Genomic DNA, 27,496 nt, shown 5'->3' with positions numbered 1-27,496 from the left:
GTATATTTTACATTAATCATGTCATATTTTCTTTCTAGCCTAACATAAAGTTATAACATATGTTAGGCTAGAAAGAAAATATGCTCACCATTCAAATCAAACAGGAAAAAGGAATCACCTTTTGATTATAAGGTGATTCTAGGTTCCTTAGAACAGATCTTCAGAAGCATCAAATTACCAATGGTATTCTTCATTTTTACAGTGTATTTTAACACACCTGTAGATGCATACTTGCACTACCATAAGAGTATAGGCAACCGTGAACACTTCAAGAAACCTATTTAGTTGGAACTGTCAACATAGTGAATATTCAGCCTTACAGACAGCATTGCCCATCCCTACTGCTCAGTACATTATCTGAATTGTGAATACATAGAGATTAAAATACAAAAAAAGTTTATGGAAGGGAAGGAACAAGATTTTTGTACACCAGTAACTATTTAAAGTTACTAGGAGATTAACATTTCTTTAAAAATGACATCATTATCTTGAATTGGCCATCCACAAATGGAGGTCTTCACAATTTTATCATCTCAGTTTTAAGTATAATGGTTTCAACCATGGCAGCAAAGAAACTGAAGGGAAATCAAATTTATTTATTCTGTATATTCAAACTATTCCATACTACTGGAGTTCCACAGGAATCATTACTGATGTTTTGACAATCTAGTAATTATTTAAGCAGTTATAAAATCAGTTTAAATTGATTAATTGAATTGCTCATTTTTTCTGTTTTGTTTTTATCAGCTGTTATTAAGATTTCATGAGCATTAATATTTATAAATTACAAAGATTACAAGAAGCAATTAGCACCTTCCAAAATAATATTACCCAGAGAAAACAAACATCAAACATGATTAAGTAAACTCAGGTTTTCATAATAAAAAAATAAATTCAATTATTTCAGCATCAGGAAATACTGTAGTCTAAATTAGTGTCATTTACCAAGAAGAATACATGCCTGAATCCAAAGAAGTACAATTCTATTTCCCCACCATACATGCAGCCCAAGCAAACAACTCTGCTGTACTACCTGCCCAGACTACCAACAGAACAGTTTGAGAGTGCTCAGAAGCATCTGCAATGACTCTGTGGCCTGCATCTACAGCAGGTCTGAGGTCCATTGTACCTACCTGCCTCCTGGTTCAACATTCACACCGTAAGTTACACTACACCTCACTATAAATTTATGCAACCTGCCCTCACGCTTACACTAGGCAGAGTTTGTACTCAACAGCTTCTCTGTGAAATGCAAGTGGCAGTGACTCAGCAGCTACTTCACAGGTGGAAATTTTTCTTTAACAATTCTTCCTATTAAATACTTTTTCCATTGGTTACAATGAAAATGCTAATTATGGACTGTCTGACAGCAAAGACAGCCTCACAGCAGAGTGCTGATTCTTGCTTGGATCTCAGGACACTATGAAATTATACTCAAGATGGGTGAAATGGGATTGTATTGAAACAATACAATCTCCTATGTTCTTCAGATGAAAAATAAAAAACAACTGTGTAAGATGAAAACTCTTTCTTCCCTCTCACAGCAGCAAAAACAGTGGAGAATTCTAACTCAGGAACAAAAGCAAAATGCAGCTGGGATCACCTTTACAATATGCTAGAACGAAGGCAGCTAAAGCCTGGAAAAGCAATAACGTGCACGACACATATAAGGACACCTCAGAGCAACTTTAAACATAATTCTGGTACATGAAACAACCATCACATCAACTCTAAGAATAACAAACACCTCTCAAAACTTAAGTGCATCATTTTTACAAAAATAACTTGGTAAAACATGACCTCCTCTTTGTAGTATCCAAATATTTCCAAACTCAATTTTATTCATGCTTTTCCTCTTTTTCTTAGATCATGGCTACATTGTACTTCACAAAATTCTATTTCTGCAACACAAGAAAATCAGGCAAAAAAAAGATACTATTATTCTCCCTCACCGGGAGGCAACCGGTGTTTAATTTTCATATATAAGAATTCTAAAAAGCATGGCTACATCTGATGCCTCTCTTCTTAATGTAAGGTGGGTCAAATACAAGACACAATTTTACCATATGTTATGAAAAGTTCTAAACAAGTCATATAAATTGCAACCTACGTGGATATAAAGTGAACATTGTTGGGGTCAATGAAGTCTAATGATAGAGGAAAATATTAAGCATGAAGCACAGAAGAAAAGAGACTTTACTGCACAATAGATCTTCACAAAAGATGAAATCAAACAGTAGTTAAATGATCAGTTAACTCGTAATTAAATCTACTGATATGCTCAGAAGGTATACCTTTCATAACACCAATTTTATAAAATGATTAACAGTGCAAGAAAAGCTAGGATGTATTCAGAGAACAAAACAAAACAACAACAAAACAAAACAAACAAACAAACAAACAAACAAAAACAAGAAGAAAACATATGGACAGAAAATCAGGGATAGTAAAAAACTATCCCAAATATCACATGCAAATGTTTCCATTCCAAATTTCAAGGATTACAGCTAGGGGCTTCCTGTAACTCTCAATATAAAACCATATTGCATTTAATTGTCAAGAGTATGTTCTTTGGCCTAAATTTTCCCTTCTTAACCTCATTCTATTACACCTCCCATCTCATACTTTATGAAAGGGCAAGGGAGGGAAATAAAAGATTAGCCTCAGATGTAATTAGCCTAATGAGGTCACAAGCAGCTTTCTTTCACAGTCAACAGAGTCAAGAGAAACAATATGGTCAGCATTCACAAACATCCAGCTGTGACCAGGTACCAATTTCTAATTTAATTGATAGCATTGGCATTTCCTATGAATCCAGATCAAGATTTGAACTAATACTGCAAAACTATAGTGGGGTACCTGATTCATGCTGTTAATTCCTTGGCCTATCTGTAGATTTGTCTCTAGGAAGCCACTACATTTACTGTGATATTTTCTCCTCCATCTCTGTAGTAATTGTCCAAACTTATTTAATCTTTCCACTAGCAACCAAGATAGGTCTAATGCCTCTGTGTCTGCAGGATTTAAGCACCTTACAATGGTAAGTGAAATTTTATCCTTAATGTTATCATTAGTTCACATTACAGAGGCTGAAGTAATAAAGTAGAAGTGACTTTCACAAAGTTACATGGACGTTACCTACAGTGCAAGTCAGCACTTTAACCTACATCATAATCCTTCTGCTTCAGCTCATCACTCCAGCACTTTTTGTTGCTGTTTTTGTAGTATTGGGAGACCATAATTGCAGCTGCAACGCAGCTAAATAAAACAAGATATTGGCTACACCTCTAGAAAACAGTATCTTTTTATACGCATTCAGTGTTATCATTCTCCTCTAGCAACTACAGCTACTCTATTTACTAAAATAAAAGTGTCTTCCAATTGTACATATAGAAATGAGTCAGATTGTCAGTGTATGGAATACAGAAGCTCTTGAATTTGTAAAGTATTCAATGATACTACCAACTGAAAAACAGATAACACCAAATATCTCCCCCACAGAGTATTTTTGGAAGAATCTGCTTATAAAGGTTAACTTCAGTTTGAAGATCCAATTTCCTTCCCAGACCACATCCTAGCTCAGGGCTCTATCAAAATCTTATAAAAAGAGAAACACAAACATGAGCCAGATTTCAAGAGTCTTAAGCTTCTGTGCTACAGCATGTCTTTGTTAGATAAAAGGAAGAACCACAGAGAACTGTAATAAATACTCAAACTGTTTATATACAAGTTGTGCCACTGTTTATGACAGCCCTGTTAGTTGCAAATTTATCATGCTGCAGGAAAACTCACCAACAGGTTGTGTGGAATATGAGACCGTGAGATTTTAGAAGATAAAGCTGAGGAATCACCTCCACTACTTTCTTTCAACATAAGTACAATTCATAGCATTCCTTGCTTACAGTACTCTGGCAATAAAAAAATAAGCAGAGACATTTCTTCGATGCTTCCTGTCATCTTGGCTTCCCCATTACAATGTAGGTGCTCAATTAATGATAGGACTGAAGGCTTCACAGAGCTAAAATGAGAATAAACCATTTCACCTTAACAAAGCTTAGGTTAATTACTTGGCCCTGCCTAATTTTCTCATTTTCTAGAGCTCATTTTCCAGATAGAAGCTGAATGGTGATCTGGTAATTCCTTCTTTGTTTCAATATCTATAACCCTACATCATATAACTCGGAGCTTTTTGCTCTTCCAACTAAACCTAAGATTTTTAAGGGACCTATTAAAAAACACAAGAAAAAACATTTTTGAGCTTTCATCCAAAAGTTATGTGAACAAGTTTAGTTTACTAAGCAATAAATCTTCGATCTAGAACTACAAAAAGCTAACGATCTTAAAAAGATGACCTTTTTTCCTAAGTGGAACCGACTAACTTTACAGTTCTAACTGTATATATAAAAAAAAAAAAAAAAAAGAAAGAAATTATGAATAATTGATAAGAAAGACATTTGAGCCAACCTTGTGAGCACAAGTTGCTATGAGAAACAAAGTGCATTAAATATTGCAGACAATCTGTAAAAGGCCTGAATGCAATCTATTCAAACAGCTATACAAACATTTAACAAATATCCATTGCAAATGTCTTCCTCTAGTAATTTGATCTACTGAAAATATTTTCTTGCAAATTCCACCAACAAAAATATTCATAAAAGTGAATACTTAATGCATAGAAAACATAAATGTTTAGATATAAAGCTAAATAACACCTTATTTTTTAAAACTTGAATAATAATAATAGCGTGTTATGATATTGAAGCCAGCGCTCAGGAAAGCTTTCATTTTTAATCCAGTATTTAAGGTGTTTTCACTTCTATAAATGCAATTGTATTTTTCTGCCTAGTCACCATTTTTGGTGGGCAAGCATGTCATCTTTCTCGCAAGTGAAATAAACATTTTGGAAGTAAAACTTGTCATTTTAAGCCTGTTACAGAAGAAGTCTAACTGAAATCACTGGTCAGAAAAGTAAAAATCTGACTACTTACTTCTGTCCTGCTATGAAACTATTAATCAACTCTGGCGTGTACTGAGGAAGAAACCAAGACTGGAGAATTGTTATGGGGAAGACTTACCCAAAAGATCTGGTCTACATCTGCCCTGCTGTACTGGTTTACGTAAGCACAGAAAAGGACAAATGAATGCTTAGCTTTACATCCTCATAACACATTTGTCATGAGTGCCAGAAAGCTGTGGTAACCCAGTGTCTTTATATCAAGAAAATCTAAGAGACTGGCCTGGGGTAGCATGACTCCTGAGGCAACTTAGAGTTTATAGCACCCATCTAAATAAGAAAGCAATAAATAATTAACACAATACTCTCACGGGGGAGCACGCTGCACTGTGCAGAAAGGTGATGCAGAGCCCAATGAGGAACATCTACCTGTAAAAGCCTGGCAACAACACAAGACTGGGACATGGTGCCAGCTGGAGCAATGCCTTGCTCCTGCAAGCCCATGGCACCAGTCCCAGCAGAGCTGAAGGCCTTCATTGGTGACTCTTCTGCTCAGACCATGTGCGTGTTAGAGAGGAACCTCAGAACAGAAATTGCTATCTGCACCCCAGTTAGTAAAAAATGTAGATTTTGTGTCACTGAGCCATACGGTTCCGCTCTTGTAGTTCACTTGCCCTAAATTTCCCCATCAGAAGGTCCACATACTTTTTAGGCAGTTAGGCCCAAAAGTTGTGGAGGTAACTTTTCTAATTTTTTTCTAAAAAGAAGCTAAAATTCTTTTTAAAAGGTGTTAGACCATATGAAGAAATAAAATAAAAGGTGGGGTGAATCAAAAAGTACAAAGAAAAATGGCAATACGAATTTTAGCCTAAGAATACCAGAACAAATGCTGACTTTAACTGCAAAGCTGCGTAAGTTTAATAATACCTCTGAGAAGTAAAGCAAACTGTCTGATCACTTAAAATATAGCTTCTCAGCACCAGAAGAATAGAAGGGATAAGCCCAGCTGAGATACAAATCTATAGCACCAGATAACAGGAGATATTCAGGATTCTCCACATCCCCAAATAATTTATTCAGACCTCGTAGCTGGTTCCATTAGCTTACCTAATACAGAAGCCAGCAGCAATACATCTGAGCCACAAAAAATTGCATTTTTAACAGTTCCTTTTTTTTTTTCAATGCGTAATTAAATGTGCTATATACTGCACCCAGCAGTGGTTTTGTTTTTCTGGAAGCTTAAGCGAAGGTTTAAACTGCATATAATTTATTATACTGCACAAATAATACCGCCTCTTTTGAAATCACATTTCTCTGCAAAATCTATTTCCTTCATAGTCTGATCTGCATATACACACTGTTTGGCTACTATATAAAAGGTAATAGTAGATTTCAAAAAGCAGTGTCTATAAAGAATATTGTAGGTATAGTATTTGTGGAATTACACGTCAGCTGTTCAGCCTAATTAATGCAAGTGTATTTAATAGTTATGCAAATAAGAAAGTAATTCAGATGAAACCAACCCCATCTCCTCAGGTAATTATTTTCATCACTTACATCTAGTTTTAGGGTATTAAACTACACAATTTTCTAATAGTAATTTAAAATGCTGATCTTAAACATCCCCTCAACCCTTTCAGATGAAAAATAACAGGCTTGCACTGTTAAGAGAAACTTTAAGGGACCCTATTTCACCGGATTTTCAGCAAGTAATTACACTACCATCAGAAATCAGGCAGTCAGACAGTTCAAGCTCAGATCAAGAGACCTTTATTGTTCTGAAATTAAATAGATAAACTATTCTTACTGTTATTCAGAGCTTACATAAAGTTTTACCAAAAATCAGCATCCCCGTTTATCATCACTGGATGAAAACCACATTCCATTGTTTCTTTAATTGTATTTTAGAACAATCACTAACTTTATATTAACCCTGCTCAGTCAAGATCAGTAGATCAAATTTGGCAACTTGGGACCTGTGTGCCTATTTCAAACTGATAATTCAAAGGCATAGTTTACTTTCTCTTGGAGAAGCAGATGGTAGCATCTGATCACATATTAAAAAAAAATCCTTAAACTATATTCCTGATCATTTGCCCTGAGTTCCAAATATTATTTGCATATAATACCATAAATTACCTACTTACTCATGTAACTAGCCATCCACATATATTCACCCATAATTCTAGCAGGGAATACAGTAGGGAAAAGTAGTGTGTATTAATGACCGCAGTTCAGCATTAGGTATGTGTCCATGTCCCACTAGTCTCATGTGTTTAACAACGAACTGAATTAAGGACCAGCCCATACCCAGTGCAGAACAGGATGTACATAACTATTAAGAACATACATGGTGATAATGCCCAAGTTCTGAATTAGGACCCCAAGACACACTAGGTATTGGGCAAAGATACGTAAAGACTCGGGACTGCTTCTTGTCAAAGTGCTTAATCAATGTTAATAAATATGTCTGAATATTTATCTATCACCATAAAAATCATCTGAACTAACCATACATACATATGCTTACAGAATCACAGTATAAATAGATAATGTCATCATGGAGACAAGTGACTCATGAAGAAAGAATTTAAAATTGTATGTTTTCAATTATATCTGCTGCCCTTTCAGAAGACAAAAAGCTGCAAATATTATTGCACAGAATTATGAGCTTTGAAGATCTGGATTATTTTCAATTAAGGATGAAAACATTATTAGTCTTTTCTCAACTCTAGCAGAAGTCAAAGAGAAAGACGAGAAAGATATGAATTTGCATTTATGAAAAGGAAAGAACTGTAGGGAATAATCTGAAAAACTAGATTTTTCTGGATGAACATATATTTCAAAAGAGATAAATATGGTACATGAAATACATGAAATTGAAAAGCAATCCAGTACTGGATGGTACTGAATAAAGTAATAATTACCAGGGGAAGAAAAAAACAACTCAACAAAAGAAAAAAAAAAAAAAAGAAAAACTTTTAAAACAAAGCCAAATAGGAAAAGTTCTTTTTGCTAAATAAATATAAAAACTAGTGAATGGAAAAGAATAGAGGAGCAATAACAACTGAAATTGATAGAGTCTTACTGTATTGATTAAGATTTAATATAGTATATGTTTTGTCTCAGAACTTAATTAATATTTAGATACATAAATTGATAAAGTGATTCTAAACCTACACTGTACGACAAGTATGTTACTGTTATATAGGGAATAATTAGTATCACAATGGTTAGGAATGGAAAACTTGATTTAGAATAATGTGTACAACCAACCACTCATGTTCAAACTTAAGCAAGAACACACAAGAGTTTTTAAGATACCCATGGGAACATGGAAACTATTAATAATCAAAGGAGAAAGTAAAGCTGAAAAGTTACATTACAGCTCTATAATAATAAATATTATGATGAGCATAAGGAAGGATGAAACTTTAAAATTTAGAAATGACACAGACAAAGAAAAACAAGCTCAAACTAGTAGTAAACTTAGTTTGAAAAATGCTGATTTCTATTCTATTAGAGAAGCAAAGTTTTGGACCAACTTTTCAGTAGTTTGCGGACAATATTATGCTTAGGTTGCAAATAATAATGGAAAAATGTTTCCAATAATATTTGAGTTTTGCTGAAATATTTCAGAATTTAATTTGAATGAAGCTAGAACATTTTAACATCAGATAAAGTGACACACTATAGCTGATTTTATTAAACTACTTAGTTCAATGATTTAATGGATTTTTTTTACATTTTTTCCCCTTCTGCACTGCCTTTCAGCAATCCAGTTACTTGCTTAATGAAAAAAATAGCCATTTTTAGTGAGCAATCTGTCAGTGATCATAATCTGCTTCCTACTCCATAAGGCTCCTTTCTTTCACTATGGAATATTTCTTTTCATATACATTAATAAAACACATTTTCAATTTTCAGATCATTCCCCTTTGGGACAGTGCCATTGTGAAATAACCACTTGGAGTTTTAGTTTTAAAGGGAAATAAAAGTTTCCTTTCAAAAACCTTAGCTGAAGTTCTGAGAAGAGGCGTTAAAGACAACTTCTGTATTTCAAATGCAAAATGCAAAATTTTTAATTTTTTTTTTTGTGTCGTCCCCCCCCCCCCCCCCCCCCAAACAACGAATGTATTAACTAACTGGGAAGTTATATCCAGTTTTACTATGAAATTGCTACTAAAACTTATACTTCAGAATCATGCTTTCAGAGCTATGCACACATGGGTACATTTCTGCTTAACTTGGCAAGTAATTACTATTGCTATCAACAATAGGATACATGCAATCTCTAGCACTTTCACATTTGTGAAACTACACTCAGTCTCCTACAGGATTCAAGAAAGTAAACAATCCTCAGAGCAGCAGGACAGCAGAGAGATTAACAGATTTACAAGATTTGATAAACTGCATAAAAATGCAAGAATCGCAAAGGTTCTGTTCCCAAGACAACCTTTAGCCACGTAACAATGGAAGTGAGGTTAAAGGAATGCATTTTGGCAAAGATACAACAGTCCTAAACAAGATATTCCTACTCCATAGTGATTCCCTGAAAAAGGTGCTGAACTGGAAAGTTAGACCAGAAGCCTTTTATTCTGCTTCCAAAAAAGCTGCTGTGATATTCTGGTGGGAAGAAAATACACATTTTTAGATGTGCCATACAGAAGACATTCTCATTAATCAGAAATGTACACAAAAGGAAAACAGCAGAAGTGAGGAAAAAAAAAAAAAAAGAAAAAAAAAAGATGTGATGTACATCCCAGTTTGCTTCCCAGCAAAAGCAGACTTGGCACCTATAGCCAAAGGAAGCAAGGAGCTGTTTCTTCTTACCATAAATGTGCTCTCCACAGACCAAATAACTCTCCCCCTTACAGGAAGCAAGTTCACTGAGGAGCTGCAGTGCACTGAAAAGTGAATATTAACTCAGAAAGAAGGGGCTAGTATAGGACAGATGAAGTTACAAGTAATTTATGTTTTCTGCCTTTTCACTACATTTTCTTTTCCAGTACTAAGCTAAGCAAAATACTTCAGACTTAAAAGCAAAGCTAAGACTAAGCAAAACTGAAACTGATTTGAAACAAGATTTTAGTTTTAAAATGTTCATAATGAAAACAGATTTTCAGCCTACTGTCCACAAGTGGGAAAGACACTGCCAGCAAAAGCTAATGCTGGAAGTCAGTTATTTCACAAAATGTGGTACAGAAATAATAATGGTTGAGAAAGCAGAAAGTGAAGAAAATGAAGAGGAAAGCTTGACAGGCCTCGAGAGATATTACTGCTTTATTTCCTTTTGTGGAGATTATTATTCTATAATGAATCATCACATTACAGGTCACATAATATCTTCCCCAGTTGTTTGTATCCCTGGCTTTCTTTGGCACTTCATGGACTAAGCAGCAACCTAGAGTTTCAACACACTTGTTTTTGAATTTTAATGTTAATAAGGTTAAAACTTCCTAACTCTACTGATTCAACTGTTATGAACTGTATTCCCAATTCAACATTTCTAAATCCCACCTGAATGGTTTGAATGCTTACCTCTGAAATAACAAACTGAATTAAATGACTAGCAGTCAAGCAGAAATCAAACTATGCAAATTTTCATATATCTAATCTCCTTGATAGCTGTCTCCTATTACTAGTACTATGTAAACATTAATAGTAATTAAAGTTTAGGGGAAAAAAGTAAAATATATAAATAGGGGAATAATAAACTTGAAATTTCTTGTTTCCTGACTCCTTGTTTTTTAATCACTTTTTGTTTTTCTTAAAGTAAATAATTCCAGACAAAAATGAGCTATAACAATAATCTAGGATATTAACTGAACTCTAAAATCTGCAATATTTACTGCTGGCTTTTTTTCTTTTCCTTAGCAGAAACTTACATTCTGTATAATCTACCATTGAACTAGAAAATTTTGTACAGTCTTTTTTTAATGAGATCGTCTACAAATTTCAAACAGACCAATGCCTCCTCATGTATAGATCTCTTCAGAATAGCACATTCATCAGCAGTTACAAATAATAATTCATTTTTCCATTTAGATGTCATCTTGTCCATTTTTCAGCAACTGGAAGGCAGGACCTCCTGATACCTTGTGCTTCTTAGGACAGAAAAATGTTGTTCCTATTTTAAACTTAATTAAATTGGATGAGGCATATTTAATTGAATATATTTCAAATAATCAGTTCTGGTAGAGACTGAACATTTCAATACAGTTGGAGAAAAACAAATACACATGCAATTTTTGCTCCTACATACGGGTCACTCTGATGCCTTTACAAAATAATATCCATTCTTACTCACCTAGAAAGGTCTATTGATGTAAATGGATTTATTTGAGAGAGTAAAAACTGCAGGATTAAAATTATTATCAATGAGTCACTTTATTCAACTTGGTACAATTAATGACAACTCCAATGTGTAATTTGTCAAAGTTATATGGTCTGAACATCCTCTATCAATAGACTTGCATGCAGAAACTCAACCACCTATTTCAGGATCACATGAAATATATAAAAACCAATTACAAATTTCTTGCTCTAACACAAGTGCAGATGTATTATACCTTGTTCCTGTAAGAGGCAAAGAAAAGAGCAAGCAAGGTACCTGAAGATAATGTCCAGCTGTATTCATTGGGGACCAAATGCTATTGCATCGATTAAGATCACAAAGAATATAAGTAATCAAAATCAGGACATTTCCTACTTAAACACTGTACCATTCACAAAATATTAATACTGATTTATTGACAGAGCATGCAAGTCAGAATGGACCATGCATAACATAAAATATGAAGAAATAGCACATGGAGAGAATAAATAGCTATGTCAAAAGGTTTCAAACACTGAGGCAATGCAATAAAATGAAAATACTAAATTTTTAAAAAGTAATTTAACATCTCTGAAGTTCATCTGTGCATGCCACCATCATAAAATGCAACTTTTCACTCACCAAAGTAGAGTTATGTGGAGCATCACCTGAGACCTCGGGTGTTCTTGTGCTGTTTGGAAGTCTGTGAGGGTTACGAGCTATCGCTTGGCACCAGCCCAACATTTTCTCCTTCCACTTATCCCTTCTCAATTTCTGAAATTCTGAAAATAATTTAGAGTCCCTGAAACATTGACACTTTGAATTTATTGCTTGCATGTCTCTGGATGCATGCCTTTAAAAACAGCTTTTTAAGTTGTATCCAAACAAGCTTATAAGTGTATTTTTAGAACATGTTTATTTAATGTACTCTGATGGGTTATGCCATGCAGGTTAGGAGAGAGCTACACACTTTCACCACGTTACATGCATTAATACTATTTTAGGGTCAGAAAATTCAGTGCCTTCTCCCTTTAAATCTTTCTTAAGCTGACACTTTTCTATTAAAGTGTTATTTTAAAGGAATTCTATTACAAAAATAATTGTGAGACTAGTATCTCTCCTAAAACTATATAACATTTGGATACAATACGCCACATTCTCAGAAACCACTAGGAAACAGCACTAAAGCAGTGGAAGGTATTAAAAAACTAACAGTGGGAAAACATACATGTACATACTCATGCCTGCATCCACCAGAATACCTGGCTTCTGTTGAAACTAAATACAGTGGATGTACTGAAAATAGCAAAAAGTAAAAAGTAGCAAAAGTCCTGCATGCCAACTGTAAGTTGCATGTGAAGTTTTTAGTTCGTGATAGTAACAGAAAATTTAAGTAACACTAACATTCTGGAAATAGAGGACTAAGTCGGGGGGGGGGTTGTTTGTTTGTTTTTTAAGTGTACAAAATTTTCATACGTAACAATCTACTTTTCACAGCTGTAATACATAATGCAGGTCTCCACCACCAAATTTTGCTAATTAATTACAAAATGTAACTTGGAGCAATGTACTTTCCTCTGCAACATCTAAAGCAATTTATAATCTGGTTGTTTATAACATTTTGAATTCATAGTGTGTTTTTCTGTAACATTATGAAATACGGTAAACAAAAAGATGAACCTACCAGGTTGACTGACTACTACTTCAACGTTAGACTGAATAGATCTGCAACATATATAAAATAATGCTAAAGACCTTACAGGGCAAAGTAGCACCTATTTAAAGCGATTAGCATTATGCACTTGGAAATTAAGTTTATTTTTTCCTACAATACTCCATGCAGTACACAAGGACATGTTTCTGTTTGCAGCAGGCTTTAATCTTTCCAGGTTATGATTCTGATAAACTATAGCCCCTTCTTGAATAGTTACAGTTCTATTCAATTCACTTCTACACTTACCATTAATATTTAATTTTCAAAGCATTAAATGCACTTCTCCAAACAACCTCGTGAAACTGACAGGAAGGAGCAAGTGGGAACTAGCCTTAGCTTTTTCACACTTGAAATTATTATAAGTGACTCTACAGGTGAAATCTTAACAGGAAGTGTAATGATAGGCCAGTAATATTAGTTACATGAAGGCTGCCACATAGGCTCTTGATGACCTGTTGAATCAAATCCATTTTTGTATTATAAAGTATTTCAGGGCATAAGTACAATCCTGCAAAGGCTTCACAAGAAGTCTAAATGAAGTGCTGACTAAACTCATTGCCACTAACTTAGCAGCAGTTACCATTTCCACTGAATTCACTGTCTTGCAAACCCTAAGAGGCTGTATGTTTTCCTTGATTTCATGAGGGCAACTAGCATATCAAAATGGTTGTTTGTAAGAGTAAAACAAGTACCAGTGAAAAGTTGTGGACATAACTTACATACAGATACAAAAAACAAATCCATGCTTTAAATTACTTTCATTGTATATCCAACATATCATAAAGTACTTAAAAGGAAATCCAGAGAATTAGAACAAGCAACATAACAGTAAGCATCTGCACATCCTGCTATGCAACTTAGAAAAGTAAGCAGTAAATATGAGACTTTTTTTTTTTTCTCCTCAAGCTTATACTTCATATCCTAGCTAATTTCTACAACATTTATGTTGAAATACTATTTACCAACTAAGCAGGGATGAAATAACAGTGGAATCTGATTTCTGCTCCTGCTGGTCTCTTTGTTTGTTTTCCTTTTTTAAACTGGAGCACATGAAGTCTTCTGAGAAAATAAAATGTCTGCAGAAGTATTCAGATATCTCTGGAATTTCCTGGTTTTCATTCAAAATTTCAAATAGAAAGTATTTCAGTATTGTTTAGATTTTTCAAAATGAGACAAACCTTTTGTTTCTGCTGCTCTGGAACCTGTCATGGTGTTTCCTTGCATATTGTCACGTAAGTGGAGTTTATAGGCAGAGGGGGGATTTACCGTATGAGGTATGACACTGGTCAGTTGAACCTGGATGAAAAGGGATGAGCTGCTGCTGCTCTGTTGAAGACTGCACTTGAGGCTAGGCAAAGAGGTAGAACTTAATTTATAATTGGCAAGTGAAGTTTGGATGTTGAGCCAAACTTCCATGCCACTTGAACCTTCACAGAAAAACAGCTTTGGGGAAGTGGTTCTCCATTTTGGTAATATCAATCAGTAACTCCTTAACAGAAGTTTTCACTACACACAGGACTTACAGACAGATTTCATTTACCTCATTTGTAAAGACTGCTGAACTGCATTCTACCATGAGTAGTATCTCTTTTTTTTCTTTTTGTGCAGGTGCCTGGAAACACATATTTGAAATAAATGTATAATTTTTTTCAAGTATGCTTCAGAAGAATACAATAGAAAGATTACAGCCCATAAGAATGTATGTACAACTTCTTTCAGCTTGCTATACCTGAAGAGATATCAGGAAAAGAAACTCCCCTTGTTCTCTAAATGCACACCATGAACAAGAAGACTACATGTTCAGCTGGTGCAGCTCACTGCCTGGGAGCCCTTTACTGCTTAGCTTCAACCCCAAAGAAAGAACGTTAAGTTGCACAAAACAAACAAACAAACAAACAAACAAAAAAAACCCACAAACATAACTCTTAAGAAAGTCTTCATTTTGATTTTAAAAGAATAATTTTTCAATCTTTAGTTAAAAGATATTTGTCTCCAGATCACTGTTAAGACAGAATACTTCCTGACCTTTCTCCCAAAGAAATATCCAGTCTTTCCAGTACTGAAAAAAAGTCTCTCTGAAGTCACGGAATCAAAGAATGGTTGGAAGGGACCTTCAAGGTCATCCAGTTCTAACCCCTTCCTGCCATAGGCAGGGATGCCACCCACTAGACCAGGTTGCCCAGGGCCCCATCCAACCCAGTCGTGAACACCTCCACGGTATCAATCTAGTATATTTAAGTCAACCTAGTATATTTAACATATGCAGCTAAAAAGACACCCAAGGAATAAAACATGGTTCACAAGTTCCTAGAAGCCTAAGGCCAGCTTGAAAATCTGTTGCACTTACTGATGAGCAGCTCCTGACATGAATAGTTAGCTGAAGCTTCCTTTGGAACCATCACACTCTCAATCACTTATTAAGACTTATTAAGGTTTGGGTCTTCAGTGAAGAACCTTTCTAATATTCCTTTACTACTTATGAATCTTACTGTTATTTAAGGCTTGTATTTTAATAGAGCTTTATGTGTCAACCTACTTTCTTTGTTTCTAAACCTTATTTGTCTACCAAATTTCAAGTAAACTTTTAGCAGAAATGAACCTATATTGCTGCATGTTTCAGTGTACAGTGAATTCTTTCAGAGATGGGTTAGTGTAGAGAATTAGTGCAAAAATCCACCATCTCTTGAGCCATGTACTCCTCATACTTGGGGTAGATATGAGCCAGTTCAACCCAAGAATATAATTCCACATATCACACATACACCTGCAGTGTTTTATACTACACAGTTTGGGTTTGATCACAGATGAAGTAGAAAAATAACATAATCTGGGGAATATTCTACAAAATGAGACTCTGCACAGCTGGATACTCATGGTACTTAAAATTGACAATGAAGCATAAACCCTAGGCAACAGCTGTAGTTCAGTATGACAAAGGTAACTACCTGAAGTCATTATGAGTTTCTACACAGTTGAGACAAGTCTACAGCATTTTAACAACTCCTCTCCAACGTCAACTGGCAAGAAGTCTAGGCTCTCAAAGGTTTATGACCTATTAAGAGCAGATGTTAGTTTAGAGCTCCAGTGAAGACTGGATGCCTGGCAGCAGTGTGTGCCTGTGGCAACAGCCCTCCAAGGACCTGTAAGGAAACCATTCCTAAGAGCAACACTAACATCATCCCTCAGTAGGGGAGCATCCAGCCCCTTTCACGCTGCCTGTACTCGTGAAGATTGGGAGCCTTCTGATTATAGGCACAGTCCTATTCTGTTCCTCTAGGGACACAGAACTACTCAGAACAGTTGCAAATCTTGTTTCTTTTTGCCTGGATGAGTCACAATGATGTCTATGACTATACAGATCATAACTGAAAGAAGGACTTTGCATTTGCACATACAACAGAAGGATTACCACCTCAAATAAATTGCTAGGGAAAATCTTAATTCTGTTCCTATAAATTACTTCACTCATATTTTTTTCAGGGAAACAATTTTTACCTAGAATTTAGGCAAGCAAAGGGAAATAGAAAATTAGAGATTCAAGTTCTTGCACAAAGTTAACACCAAATAAATTGGGGTTTAGTTAAGGATGATGTATTAAGAAGTAGCCAGTTACACAAAATAAAAGCATAACATCTCAAAAAGAAAAAGTTCATTAATCTGACAAGAGAAAAGAATCAGTAGAATTAATTCAGGAAAGTAATTAGATTCAGGTAACAAAGGCCTCAATAAAGGCTGAATTAAAATGACATATTATTAAAGGTTATGCTTTTTGCAGTACTTACCAGGATCTAGTAACTACCATAAATCAGCAGGAAATTAAACACAAAACATACTGTTCTTTATCTAAGCTAATAGTTTTGCTCTCTGTGTTCGAAGACTCCCAAGAGCAATCAAAGTGATGGTATTTGTCCAGCACCTAAACACACTACATGACTTGACAGATCAACAAAATACTCCAGGAGCAGAGCTGCAGGAATATTTAAATGCAAATAGCCTTCAACTACTGAGCTCTGGTAAGAGAAATATAGTCCCTGTTGTTCTTTGTGTATCTCTTGTTTTAGTCTTATCAAGCTGTGACTTCCAATCAATTATTCCAATTTGAATATAAACATAAATTCATGGGCTGGAAGCACTGGAAAGCTCCAGTAGTTTGTGCTGTTTGCGTGTCGCAAGGGAGCCATAGGCTTTACTTAACTAGCTAGTCAATACTGCTGTGTATTTCAAGAACAATTCCATGTTACCATGGCGTAAGAGCATAATGACTCCAACTCTGTGTTTTTACAAATAAGAAGCTCAATCCCAAGTTTGAAAATCACCTCTGCATTTCTAGATATGTGATCATGTTAATGGCTATAAAAATCCAGTACAATTTAGCATGCGGGGGGGGGGGGGGGGAGAGAAAAGACAAACACAACTGTTTATTTCACAGTAAGTACTAAGTACCACCTGCCCCTCCAAACTGAGCAGTAGTTTTGTAAAAAAAAATAATTAATAATAATAATTTAAAAATTATATTGAAACCATCATTTTATCTACATAACTTACAATGTTTTAAAGGCTATTAGTAGCCTCAAAGGCCATCAACCTAATAAAAAAATTATCTTCCTAGCTAATACTTGCTAAAATACCCACCTAACATGGTAGCCACATTAAAAAAAATTCAGAGACCAAGAAAAATCAAGCACATGCCCAGAGCCCAGAAATAACTTGTGACACTAGAAGCCGATGAAGAGTCTACTGCTAACAGTTTTCTTGTACAGTTACTGCACGCACACAATCTAAGTCCTCTGCATTAAGTGGACACAAGAATCTGAATTCAAACATGGTCTCACATTTGTTGATGATGGATTCCAGAAGGGCATGACATGAAGAGTACGGACCCAATCACACCCAAGCAAATACATTTCCCTAGCTGTAAAGATAAAACAAAGCTGTCGTGTAACTTAGTTACTTCCAGGACGCATCACTTCAGCATTTCTTTAAAAATATAACCACAGATTAGCACATAGCCTTAGAGTACACCCTGTATTCAAAGATTTATTACCAAGTTTTCTAGAACTAACTTAAATTAATTGTTGATTTAAGCCAGCATTCAATGAATCAACTAGCATAGAAGATTCAGTGAATCTTCTCATATTAGTAAATGTTATCCAATAAATTTTCAGACTATAAAAGTTAGTACTCTGATTCCTCTATATCATAATTAACAATATCATTATTTCCAATTAATAGCAAGCCAATGCTTTATTATTTTTCTTACATAATGCTAAAATATATTTTGAGTTACCCTTAGCCCTCCAAGAATCTGTATCTGTCATAATTAAGGACCCAAATTTCATTCATTACTCAAAACAGTTTAATTGCTGACAATAAAACCAATTTCATATGACTGGTGCAAAATTATTGCAGGTAACATTGCTCTGACTAACCACTATATAACCACTACATTCAACAAGTGACAAGAAATCTTTAAAAGCTTTCAAAGAAAATAGTCTTTTGGGTTTCTAAAGACATAAAAATGTAGGAATGTTTGTCTTTATAGTCCACACATTCTTTTTTGCAGAATGAAAAACATCTCTTGTGTGAAGCAGAAAGCAACTTTAAATCACTCAAGGCTCTTTAGAGAAACTGTAACAGTTTTTTTCCCTGTAGTAAGTTTTTAGTATTGTAATTCTGCCTCTTTGCATTTGTGAAGTCTGCAAGAAAGTGTTGACAAATTAGAAGAAGACACCTGTATGTTATGGATATGTATAAAATCTTGACATATGTAGATGCTGCCAAGTCTGTATTTTCCTAAATTGTTAAAGTTGCAAAGTTGTTAGAAACTATTTATTAGCAACCTCTGTACCACAATCAAATACAACTTTGTTTTCTAAAAGGTTCTTGCTCACAACTAATTTTCTTGGAAACATTTCATTCATCAAAGGTTAGATGCCTCCAGTGTCTTCAGAGATTTCAGAAGCAAAGCAACAGTATGTGCTCCTTGCATGTTTCTGCCTGCAGGTGAGTGACAAAAGGTTACCTAATCCTTCCTCAGGATCCCTGCATGTAAATTCCAGACACATCAGACTCCCAAGCAGAAAGAACAGTCTTGAAAAAAACACGTTTGTTTGTTCTTGTTTTGAGAACAAGCACAAATTACGTGGTTTTGGTTTGTGAGATTGCATATATTTAACCATGCATGATTGCCAAGCCACTTTAGCCGAATGTGCGTTAAAAACCACACTGCACACTTAGCAGATGGACGTTCTTCAGGGAAGCCACAGGAAGAGCAGAAAAATCCATGGGATGGTAGAGCAATAACTAAATCATAACAAAGTTATGCGTTCAGTCATCCAAACACACATGGCAAAAGAAGCTAAGCTAGGTCTTTAATGAACTTTGTTCTGCATATGTAAAAGAAAAAGTCTATCTTGCAAAGCTATTCCTCATTCTTATGTGGTTCGTGGATGAAAAAAAAGAAGTGTATATTTAAGACATAAGAAAACAACACACCTTGAAGTAGGCGGAGCTCATTTTTGAAGCAAAATATAAAGACAGACAATTTATTTTACTTAATTAATAAAGGTTAGATATCTGAAAGGCAGACATTAACCACTAAACACCCATTTCAAAGGATGGATAATTGATACTGAACTTAAATTGGTTTTTAAGAAAATCACATTTCACTGAAGTGCCAGAAGTACACATGCTGAAGTGTGTCGTACCACAGGTGGCATCTCCCCTTTGTCAGAGAAGTTCTTTTAATGGAAGTTCTATCAAATACATTATTTGGGGCATACGTGTGTATACCATATATACCCATACCCATATATATGTCTTTTAAAGTCCTAAGTATGGAAATCTCATGCGTGTGAGCAGTTTGGTTACTGTACCTGTGACAGGTCTGCCATATAGCACCTATACTAGATGAAGGCCACTAGTGCTGGAATTGAAGGCCTATCCTGCTGTTTACTCTTGCTCTTATAATGGACTCTGTAACAACTAGTGCAAGACAGGCTATATCAGAAGGCCACTGCTACTTTATGCCAGGTCTAATATTATTCTTAAATAATTTGAAATAATTTTCAAAACCTCTTTCAGGCTGAGTGATGCCAGAATGACAGAAATGCAATCACCGCACCCCAGCTAAGCCAGGAGAAACACTTCTGTAAAATTCTAAGCTGCTCCTATAGGTTCACTCTCTATTCAGAAACAAGATGAAACAAAACATTTTTAAATAAAAACTTGAGAATAATAATTAAGCCCATTACACCCAGCATATTCCCTGCACTCTGCCAACTCTTTAAGGAGAGAAAATGTGGCTACATACTATTGTGGTTTTTTTGTTTGTTTGTTTTGTTTGTTGTTTTTTTTTTTTTTATTTTATATAATTAAAGCACTTAAAGAGGTGTTTCATTTAAAATTTCATCTTTGTTTTTGACTCTTTGTGCATTATTTATTCCCCAAACAACACAGTGCAAAAACATTACCATTAAATAAGTGCTCTTATTCCCCAAACAACACAGTGCAAAAACATTACCATTAAATAAGTGCTCATCAAAAGTTTAATAGTAGGAAAACACTTTAAAATTATATTTCTATCCTATGCATTAGGACAGTTTTTTGTTTTGTTTTGTTTTATAAAGTCCTATAATAAATAAAGTTCAGGCTTAATTTGAAAATATATGAGGACACCCTTAAGAATCCCAGTAATTCTAATTTAGAGAACCATGCTGATGTTTATCCAGCCTTCTGGCCCCTCTCTGGATTTATCTATCTGTTCAGTAAAATGTTTCTATTCATATCACTAAGTTAACTACAAACATCAAAACTAAAAGGGCTACACAATATTTCAACTATTCTTTCATTAATACTTAACTTATCCAAGCATTTTCTGATTTTCTTTTTGACAACAGCCAGTGTAACAAGACTAATTGTTTCCAATACTTATTACAGTCTACTTAGAACCCCATTAAAATATTATTTCAGCTTTTTGAGTTCTAGTTTTGAACTTAGGCATTCAGTCTAAGGTCTGCCTTTTTATTTGTTTTCTGGGATTGCAGTTGAAAATTATCACAGTAACATTATTCAAAGAATAGTTCCCATAATTTTTAACTGCTCGGCTAACATATACTTTGTTTATGTAACGGAACAGTTATTTAAGCTGTTACCAGTAGCCGCAACATTAGGCCAGTAGGCCGGTCATTATTTATAACTTAAATAACTGGAATCCGTTTATCCTGAAGTACTCCGAACAGGCCATCTGTCACAATTTCATGCTAGCTGAGATCGGACCCACGGTGATGATCTTTGCAACACAAACCAGAAGGGGTAGAAGGGGTGCAGGTTGAAGTCCAATCCTAACGGTATGAAAAAGCATTACTTGCAACAGGGCATTTCAGTCAGTTTAGTGGTAATGACTGCTTAATGGAATTACTTCACCTTGCTAAAAAAGAATCTAAATATTCTGCCCTCAGCAGTTCTGCTACAAGTTTTCATCAAATGGAATTTGGCTCACATTGATTTATTAGGTAGCATAACCAATTAATCATTGATAACAACAGCCTTCCTTAAAATATTTATCAGGATTTTCTGTATTATAAACCACACAACTTAACTTGTTCCAATACGTGGAAGTATTAGAATGAGTCCAAAAGAGGGCCATGAGGATAAGCAGAGGCTGGAGCACCTCTCCTGTGAGGATAGGCTGAGGGAGCCGGGGTTGTTCAGCCTAGAGAAGGCTCCCAGGAGAGACCGTACAGTGACCTTCCAGTACCTAAAGGGGACCTACAGGAAAGCTAGGGAGGGATTCTTTGCCAGGGAGTGTAGTGACAGGACAAGGGGTAATCATTTTAAACTAAAAGAGTGTAGGTTTAAATTAGATATAAGGAAGAGATTTTTTACTGTGAGGGCAGTGAGGCACTGGCACAGGTTGCCCAGAGAAGCTGTGGATGCCCCATCCCTGAAGGTGTTCAAGGCCAGGTTAGATGGGGCTGTGGGCAGCCTGCTCTGGTGGGAAGTGTCCCTGCCCATGCCAGGGAGATTGGAACTGGGTGGGCTTTAAGGTTTCTTTCAACACAAGCCATTCTGTGATTCTATGAACTTTCAGTGCTTTAACATGTAACTTACAAAAGAATACCAAATTTCACCTAATTTCAAGTCTGTTCTTTTTAAATAGAAAATATCTGTACCTGAGTTTCCAGAGGTGACTGAATTTTCTGTCAACTAACACTCATAGAAAATATTTCATGCCTATTAATCGGTCACAGAACAGCTAAAACTTTGTACCGGTATATAATCAGGAGCAAATTTCTTACAAGCACTACTTATTAAAAATAATAAGAAGCTAAATGCTGCCAGAAACCCATACAACAATAACGCTTTATAGAATTATCTAAAGGAAGATGAAGGCAAATGAATAAAGGTATTGAAAGCAGAACAAACCAAAAACATTGTAATACCAGACCATAATGAATTACTAATTGTTTTCCATACAGAATACTGATTTTGCTTCCTTATAAAACATGAACAATGCAGGACATGCAGTTACTGTGACAGCAATACTCATGGCTGTCAGCGAGCTAAGGTTCACACAGCCTATTTGCACAACCCGTCTGTAGTATGCCACTCTTCTTCACAAGCCACTAAAAATTCAGATGTAGTACTTGCTGTGTCTGGTAATTAAAGCATAAAAGTAAAGCAAAGCATCAGCTTCTCCTGCTTCAGACTAAGCACAAAGTAGGCATCCAGCCTAGTTAGTTTTTCCAAAGAACCACAAAGAAAGCAGACATCAGCGAGGATAACAATGAAATGGAAAGTTACAAGACCAAGATCATGATTGCACAGGAGACAAAGACAAAGGTAATGATTCATGGTGCAGCAGTGTCTCCCTTCTCCTGCCTCCTTTCAGTGACTGGGCAAGCATAAAAAGATTTCCATCTCTGCCATGGCTGTGGCATAGAGCAGCAGCTCAGGCAGTGAAGTCCCATCCCATGCCACCCAGAAGGTTTGCGGTTACAACCTCCTCTGCTTTTGCCACCTCTCATTCTTCCTTCTTTCACGCTGTACATAACAGTGGTGCTGAGGCCCACGCAGCACAGCACATCATGGAGATGCCCGTGGCAATTCAGGGACATGGCACAGTGCAGTCCAATTTTGGAGACCACTCCAACAGCTGTGTAACTCTCCAAGCAGCTCCATGGCTAAGCCATAAGCCTTGCCCTCACGCAAACTACTTCACAGCAGCCTTTGGCAGTCATGCGGCCTCTCAAGTAAGCTCCGTGCTAACCTGAGTAGCTCTGCAGCATCATTTAAAGAGTTATCGTCATATACTCAATGTGCCCCCACCCGGTAACACCTGAGCGCCCCATAATTTTGAACGATTTGTTTTCCCACGATTCCTTTGAGATGAGAGTGCTATTCTCTGCCTTCTACAGACAAGGTGCAAGCTGTAGCTTTTCAGAGATACCTTCATCACCTGCATTAAAGGGTAGCCACCTTTCTGATTCAACACAATCTTGAACCAAAGCCTTCCACAGCCCAGATAGGCAAAGTCATTCACCAACACAGAGTCTCTCCTGTGCTTAAACATTTGTACTGACTGGCTAATTTTACAGCTTTTTTTTTTTTTTTCTTTTTCCCACAGAACACTATTTTTTATCTTTTTCTGAAAAATTCTCCCTTTTCACCAACTCTGGCTTCTTCTGCAATCTGTAACCATCTATGTACTCTTTTGTCCCAACCAGTAAAACACTTCTCCTATACTTAGACAGCCCTTTGAGCTGGCTCATAGGCTGTCTCTCCATTATTAAGCTGTACAGTTCTTGGAATTTCAGATTTTATTATTTGGACATTTTACACCAAACGCAGACATTTTTATTGCTTTAATATTTAACTAAGGTTTGTAGTACTTTGACATTTCTAGATCTTTTAAACAATTTATTTTCAAGATGAGCAATACATCTCTAATCATGTTTACGCGAAGGCCCTCTCTCATTGAGGTAAGCAAGCATCCTTCCTTGCTGGCACTAATGATTTTATTCTCTTCAGAAACATATATTAGGAATATATAATTTGAACAAACCACTTTTTACTGCATTATCAGGAGACTTAATGACAATTTTGAAATATATGCCATGCCATAACTCTCAGCTAACTGATGGGAACAAATACGCTTTCCCAATGCCATTCCATTCTCCCTTTCTCAAATGCAGGAGCGGACTGAGAATGCACTTGCCAAGCAAGAGCTCCACAGAAATGATTTGATTAAGGACCTTTTCTCTGTATAGAGTTGCACAGAAATCAGGTTTGCCTCAGGAGACAAGAAATAATGGAATAGAGATGAATGCAAAAGCACATGTAGGTAGGTGGCCTATATTCAGCTTTAACAGTTAGAAAGCTAAACAGAGGGAAACTCATTCTGAAGGTAAGAGCTGTATTTAACTGTAGGCCAGCAAAAGTAAGGAGTATTTTGAGAAGTCTTGAGGGGAAAAAAGAAGTGTGTAGGTAAAAATAATTACACACAGCCTGGCTTGTTATTGCTACCGAAGTGCTCATGTTAAAAGAGCACTTCCAAGAGTAAAATGAAGATCCCTCCCTGCTCAGCTTTTGCAGCAGCTGGGGTATAGCAAATCCAGGTCAGGGCCCTGATAATCACGTGGAAGCGGACAGGAGTAAGTGAAAGACAAACAGAACCGTACAGACAGGATACTCAGATAGTGGGGTCAAACAGCTCAACTGCCACGTGAGGAACAGGGAAATGAAACGTGCACAGGGAATATAAAACAGCAAAGCAGCAGGTACAGGACTCATGGTCTACTCTGACAGTGGCCTTTGGGCATTTTGTTTTTTTTAATAGCTGAACTCCATGGTGTTGTTTAAGTACTCGTTAACCCACTTTGCAAATCGTTATGGCTTGGTTGAGTTAAGAAGCCAAGGACAGACTGCTAATCTTGTGTCTGCGCTGAAGCTGTATCACGTTTGGAAGGCTCAGGATCCCCGGGGCTGACAGAGATATTCCAGTATGTCTGAAACCATGACCTGTTTACCTGTGCCAGCACAGCACTACGACATGGTGTCCTTAGGGAGGGAGAGACTATTCTCACATGTAGCATATATGTTGATTTCCTGAGTATGTGTTTGCTTAAATCTTTATTGACAACCTACAGGACTGCAGCTTGCTTAATTAGTGTTAACATTTGTTGTTAATACAGAGTAATATAGCATATTTATATGTGTTACACTTCCTGCAATGAAAGAAAAAGGAAAAATTGAAACTAGAAAATACACTTGCACTAAGAATATACTTCTACCTTTTACCTAAGATCAAGCAGAACGGGTTTAGTTTTGACTCCTTTTGCTTTTTTTTTTTTTTTTTTTTTGACATTTAAATTCAAGTTCCACCATAAGACAAAAAGAAATACATCTGAGCTGTTAGCATATATGCAAAATTTTATTCCAAAAAGTTATTTTTCCACCAAGTAAAAAGCCCACAAGAGTATCAGTGAAGAATTAATATGCCAGCTCAGATTTGCTTTTTAGTGGTACTGTAGCTCTACTACAGAAGGAATATTTTTTACAGTTTTACAGAAGGCACCATATAGTCCTTTAAGTTACAAGAAGTTACCAAAAGAAATCCTGAAATAGAAACAACACTGGGAATTAAAATATGTTTTTCTTCTTGTAAGCTCAGTACAAGTATGAAGTGGCATGGTATCCGAAGTGTGAAAATTACACATTTTCTTTGCTACTGCCACTAACTGCTGCCACATGAAAAAGAAAAATGAAAATGTCCTGCAATATGTGTAGAGGATGGAATCTTCTCAGCATACTGGAATGTACATTTTTCACATTCAGAAACTGGCAAAATAAGTAAATTGTATAGACAAGATGAATGTCAAACACACCCTTTAAAGACTATGGGAATTTGCAAATTAGGGCCTTCTACATTACAGTTACCACAATAATGTCAGAGGTTGCTGATTATATACATTTAATTAAATGTTAAGACAACAATATATAGTCACACTTTACTGACAACCACTAATCAGGCCAGGCAATTTATCAGGTCAGCAGAAAGCTATCACAGGCCTACAGTATAAAACAAATGGCAGTATAATTAAACATACTAGCCAGAAAACAAAATATTTCATGCTCACTAGGTTTCTGTCCTTCCCCTTTAGAAAAAAAAAAAAAAAAAAAAAAATATTTGAAATACCATTTCTATCACAAAGCAAATTGTAAATAGTAGTGGGAAATCTATGCTCTGAAATTTAAATCTTTTTCTCTCTGGGTAAGAGATACCAGTAATCAGTTGCATTCTCAGCATGGCATCAATTTAAACTCCCTGCTAATAGTTTAGATTCATCATTCAGTCTTTGCTTGCACAGAATAATTCATTGCTCTCTCATTCATCAAGCAGCAGGTAAATATGCTAAATATTCTTCTGAAAATGAAGCAGCTGTTCAGTCTGCCAATTTGCGTTAAGTAGCCAAAATCAAACCAAGACTGCTTGGTAGGTAACAGGCGAGATAGGAAGATCCTTATTCCCCATGACAGTGCCCCAAGGATCTTGGCTGTTGCTGTATCTGTCTGGTTTATGATGTGACATTAAGAACAGTAGCTCTTGAAGGGAAATCTATTAGGATCTAAACATTTTTAAGCAACTTACAGAAACACCTCTCTAGTATATTTTGAACTGATCACATATTCAGAACTGACGAACTACACACTGCTAAGGGAATAATTATGCTAAAAGCATTTTACAATAAGCCATCACAGAGCTATTGTCACAAGCCTCAATTTCATACATATGTTTAACCTAATTCTGAAGATCCACTGTATCTAAATATTTATATTGCAAGGTCTGGTTTTCAACAAGCACAAGTTAAGATTTCTGTAAAGTATGATTTGAGTTTGTTTTACCAGGCAGAACCTCAGACTAACAGAAAATTGGTTTAATTGGCTTTGAACGTTTATCATAGGTTCACTTGACAGTAGTGTTTGCTAATAGTGAAGTGTAACTGTGTTTTGCAAAGAACAAAAGCTGCAAGTAATTTTTAAGTGATGCTTGACTATTGCACGATATGGTTTTGATTAGTAAGAACTCACACAGAGATGGAAGCTGGCCTCGACTCTTTGGCTTCACGTAAGAGCTGGATGTTGCCTAAGCAACTAGTGCTGTGACTGCCTTTAGAAAAAAAACACTAATAATGGGCTTCGGAGCTATTAAGCCAGGCACCTTCAGAATGAGCTCCATCTAAACTGAAACAGTTAATTATGAGGTAATATGGACGAACAGGTAGAAACCTACAAAAGCAAATCCAACTTCTCTAGCCCCTTACAGTTCTTGGAGGAAAGTCAGCAGTAAGCATAATGAACAAAGAAGAGAATTTATTATTTACCTGGCCTCTCAAAAAGCTTTACATCATATCTTCTTGAAAAAGATTTTTAAGTAAATGCTCATGAACAGGAGGGAAAGTTCTGTGCTGGACAGAAGTGAGTTGAACAACAGGAATAAATGACACAGTAG

The 27,496-nt window shown here is 35.9% G+C and overlaps 1 protein-coding gene across 3 annotated transcripts in view; it reads right to left on the bottom strand.

The window, feature by feature from the left end:
• The window catches only part of MARCHF1 (membrane associated ring-CH-type finger 1), a 230,507-nt gene that overhangs the window by 80,820 nt on the left and 122,191 nt on the right, over window positions 1–27,496 (bottom strand). For all 3 annotated transcript variants that reach the window (XM_032186456.1, XM_032186458.1, XM_032186457.1), the window contains exon 3: window positions 11,913–12,052. In XM_032186456.1, coding sequence (XP_032042347.1) covers window positions 11,913–12,014 — 102 coding nt within the window. In that variant the 5' untranslated portion in view covers window positions 12,015–12,052. The remainder of the gene's footprint in view (window positions 1–11,912; window positions 12,053–27,496) is intronic.

The sequence above is a fragment of the Aythya fuligula genome, chromosome 4 (genome assembly GCF_009819795.1).
Source record: "Aythya fuligula isolate bAytFul2 chromosome 4, bAytFul2.pri, whole genome shotgun sequence".
In the NCBI taxonomy this organism is placed as follows: Eukaryota; Metazoa; Chordata; class Aves; order Anseriformes; family Anatidae; genus Aythya; species Aythya fuligula.
This window is presented reverse-complemented; position numbering and strand designations above follow the sequence as displayed.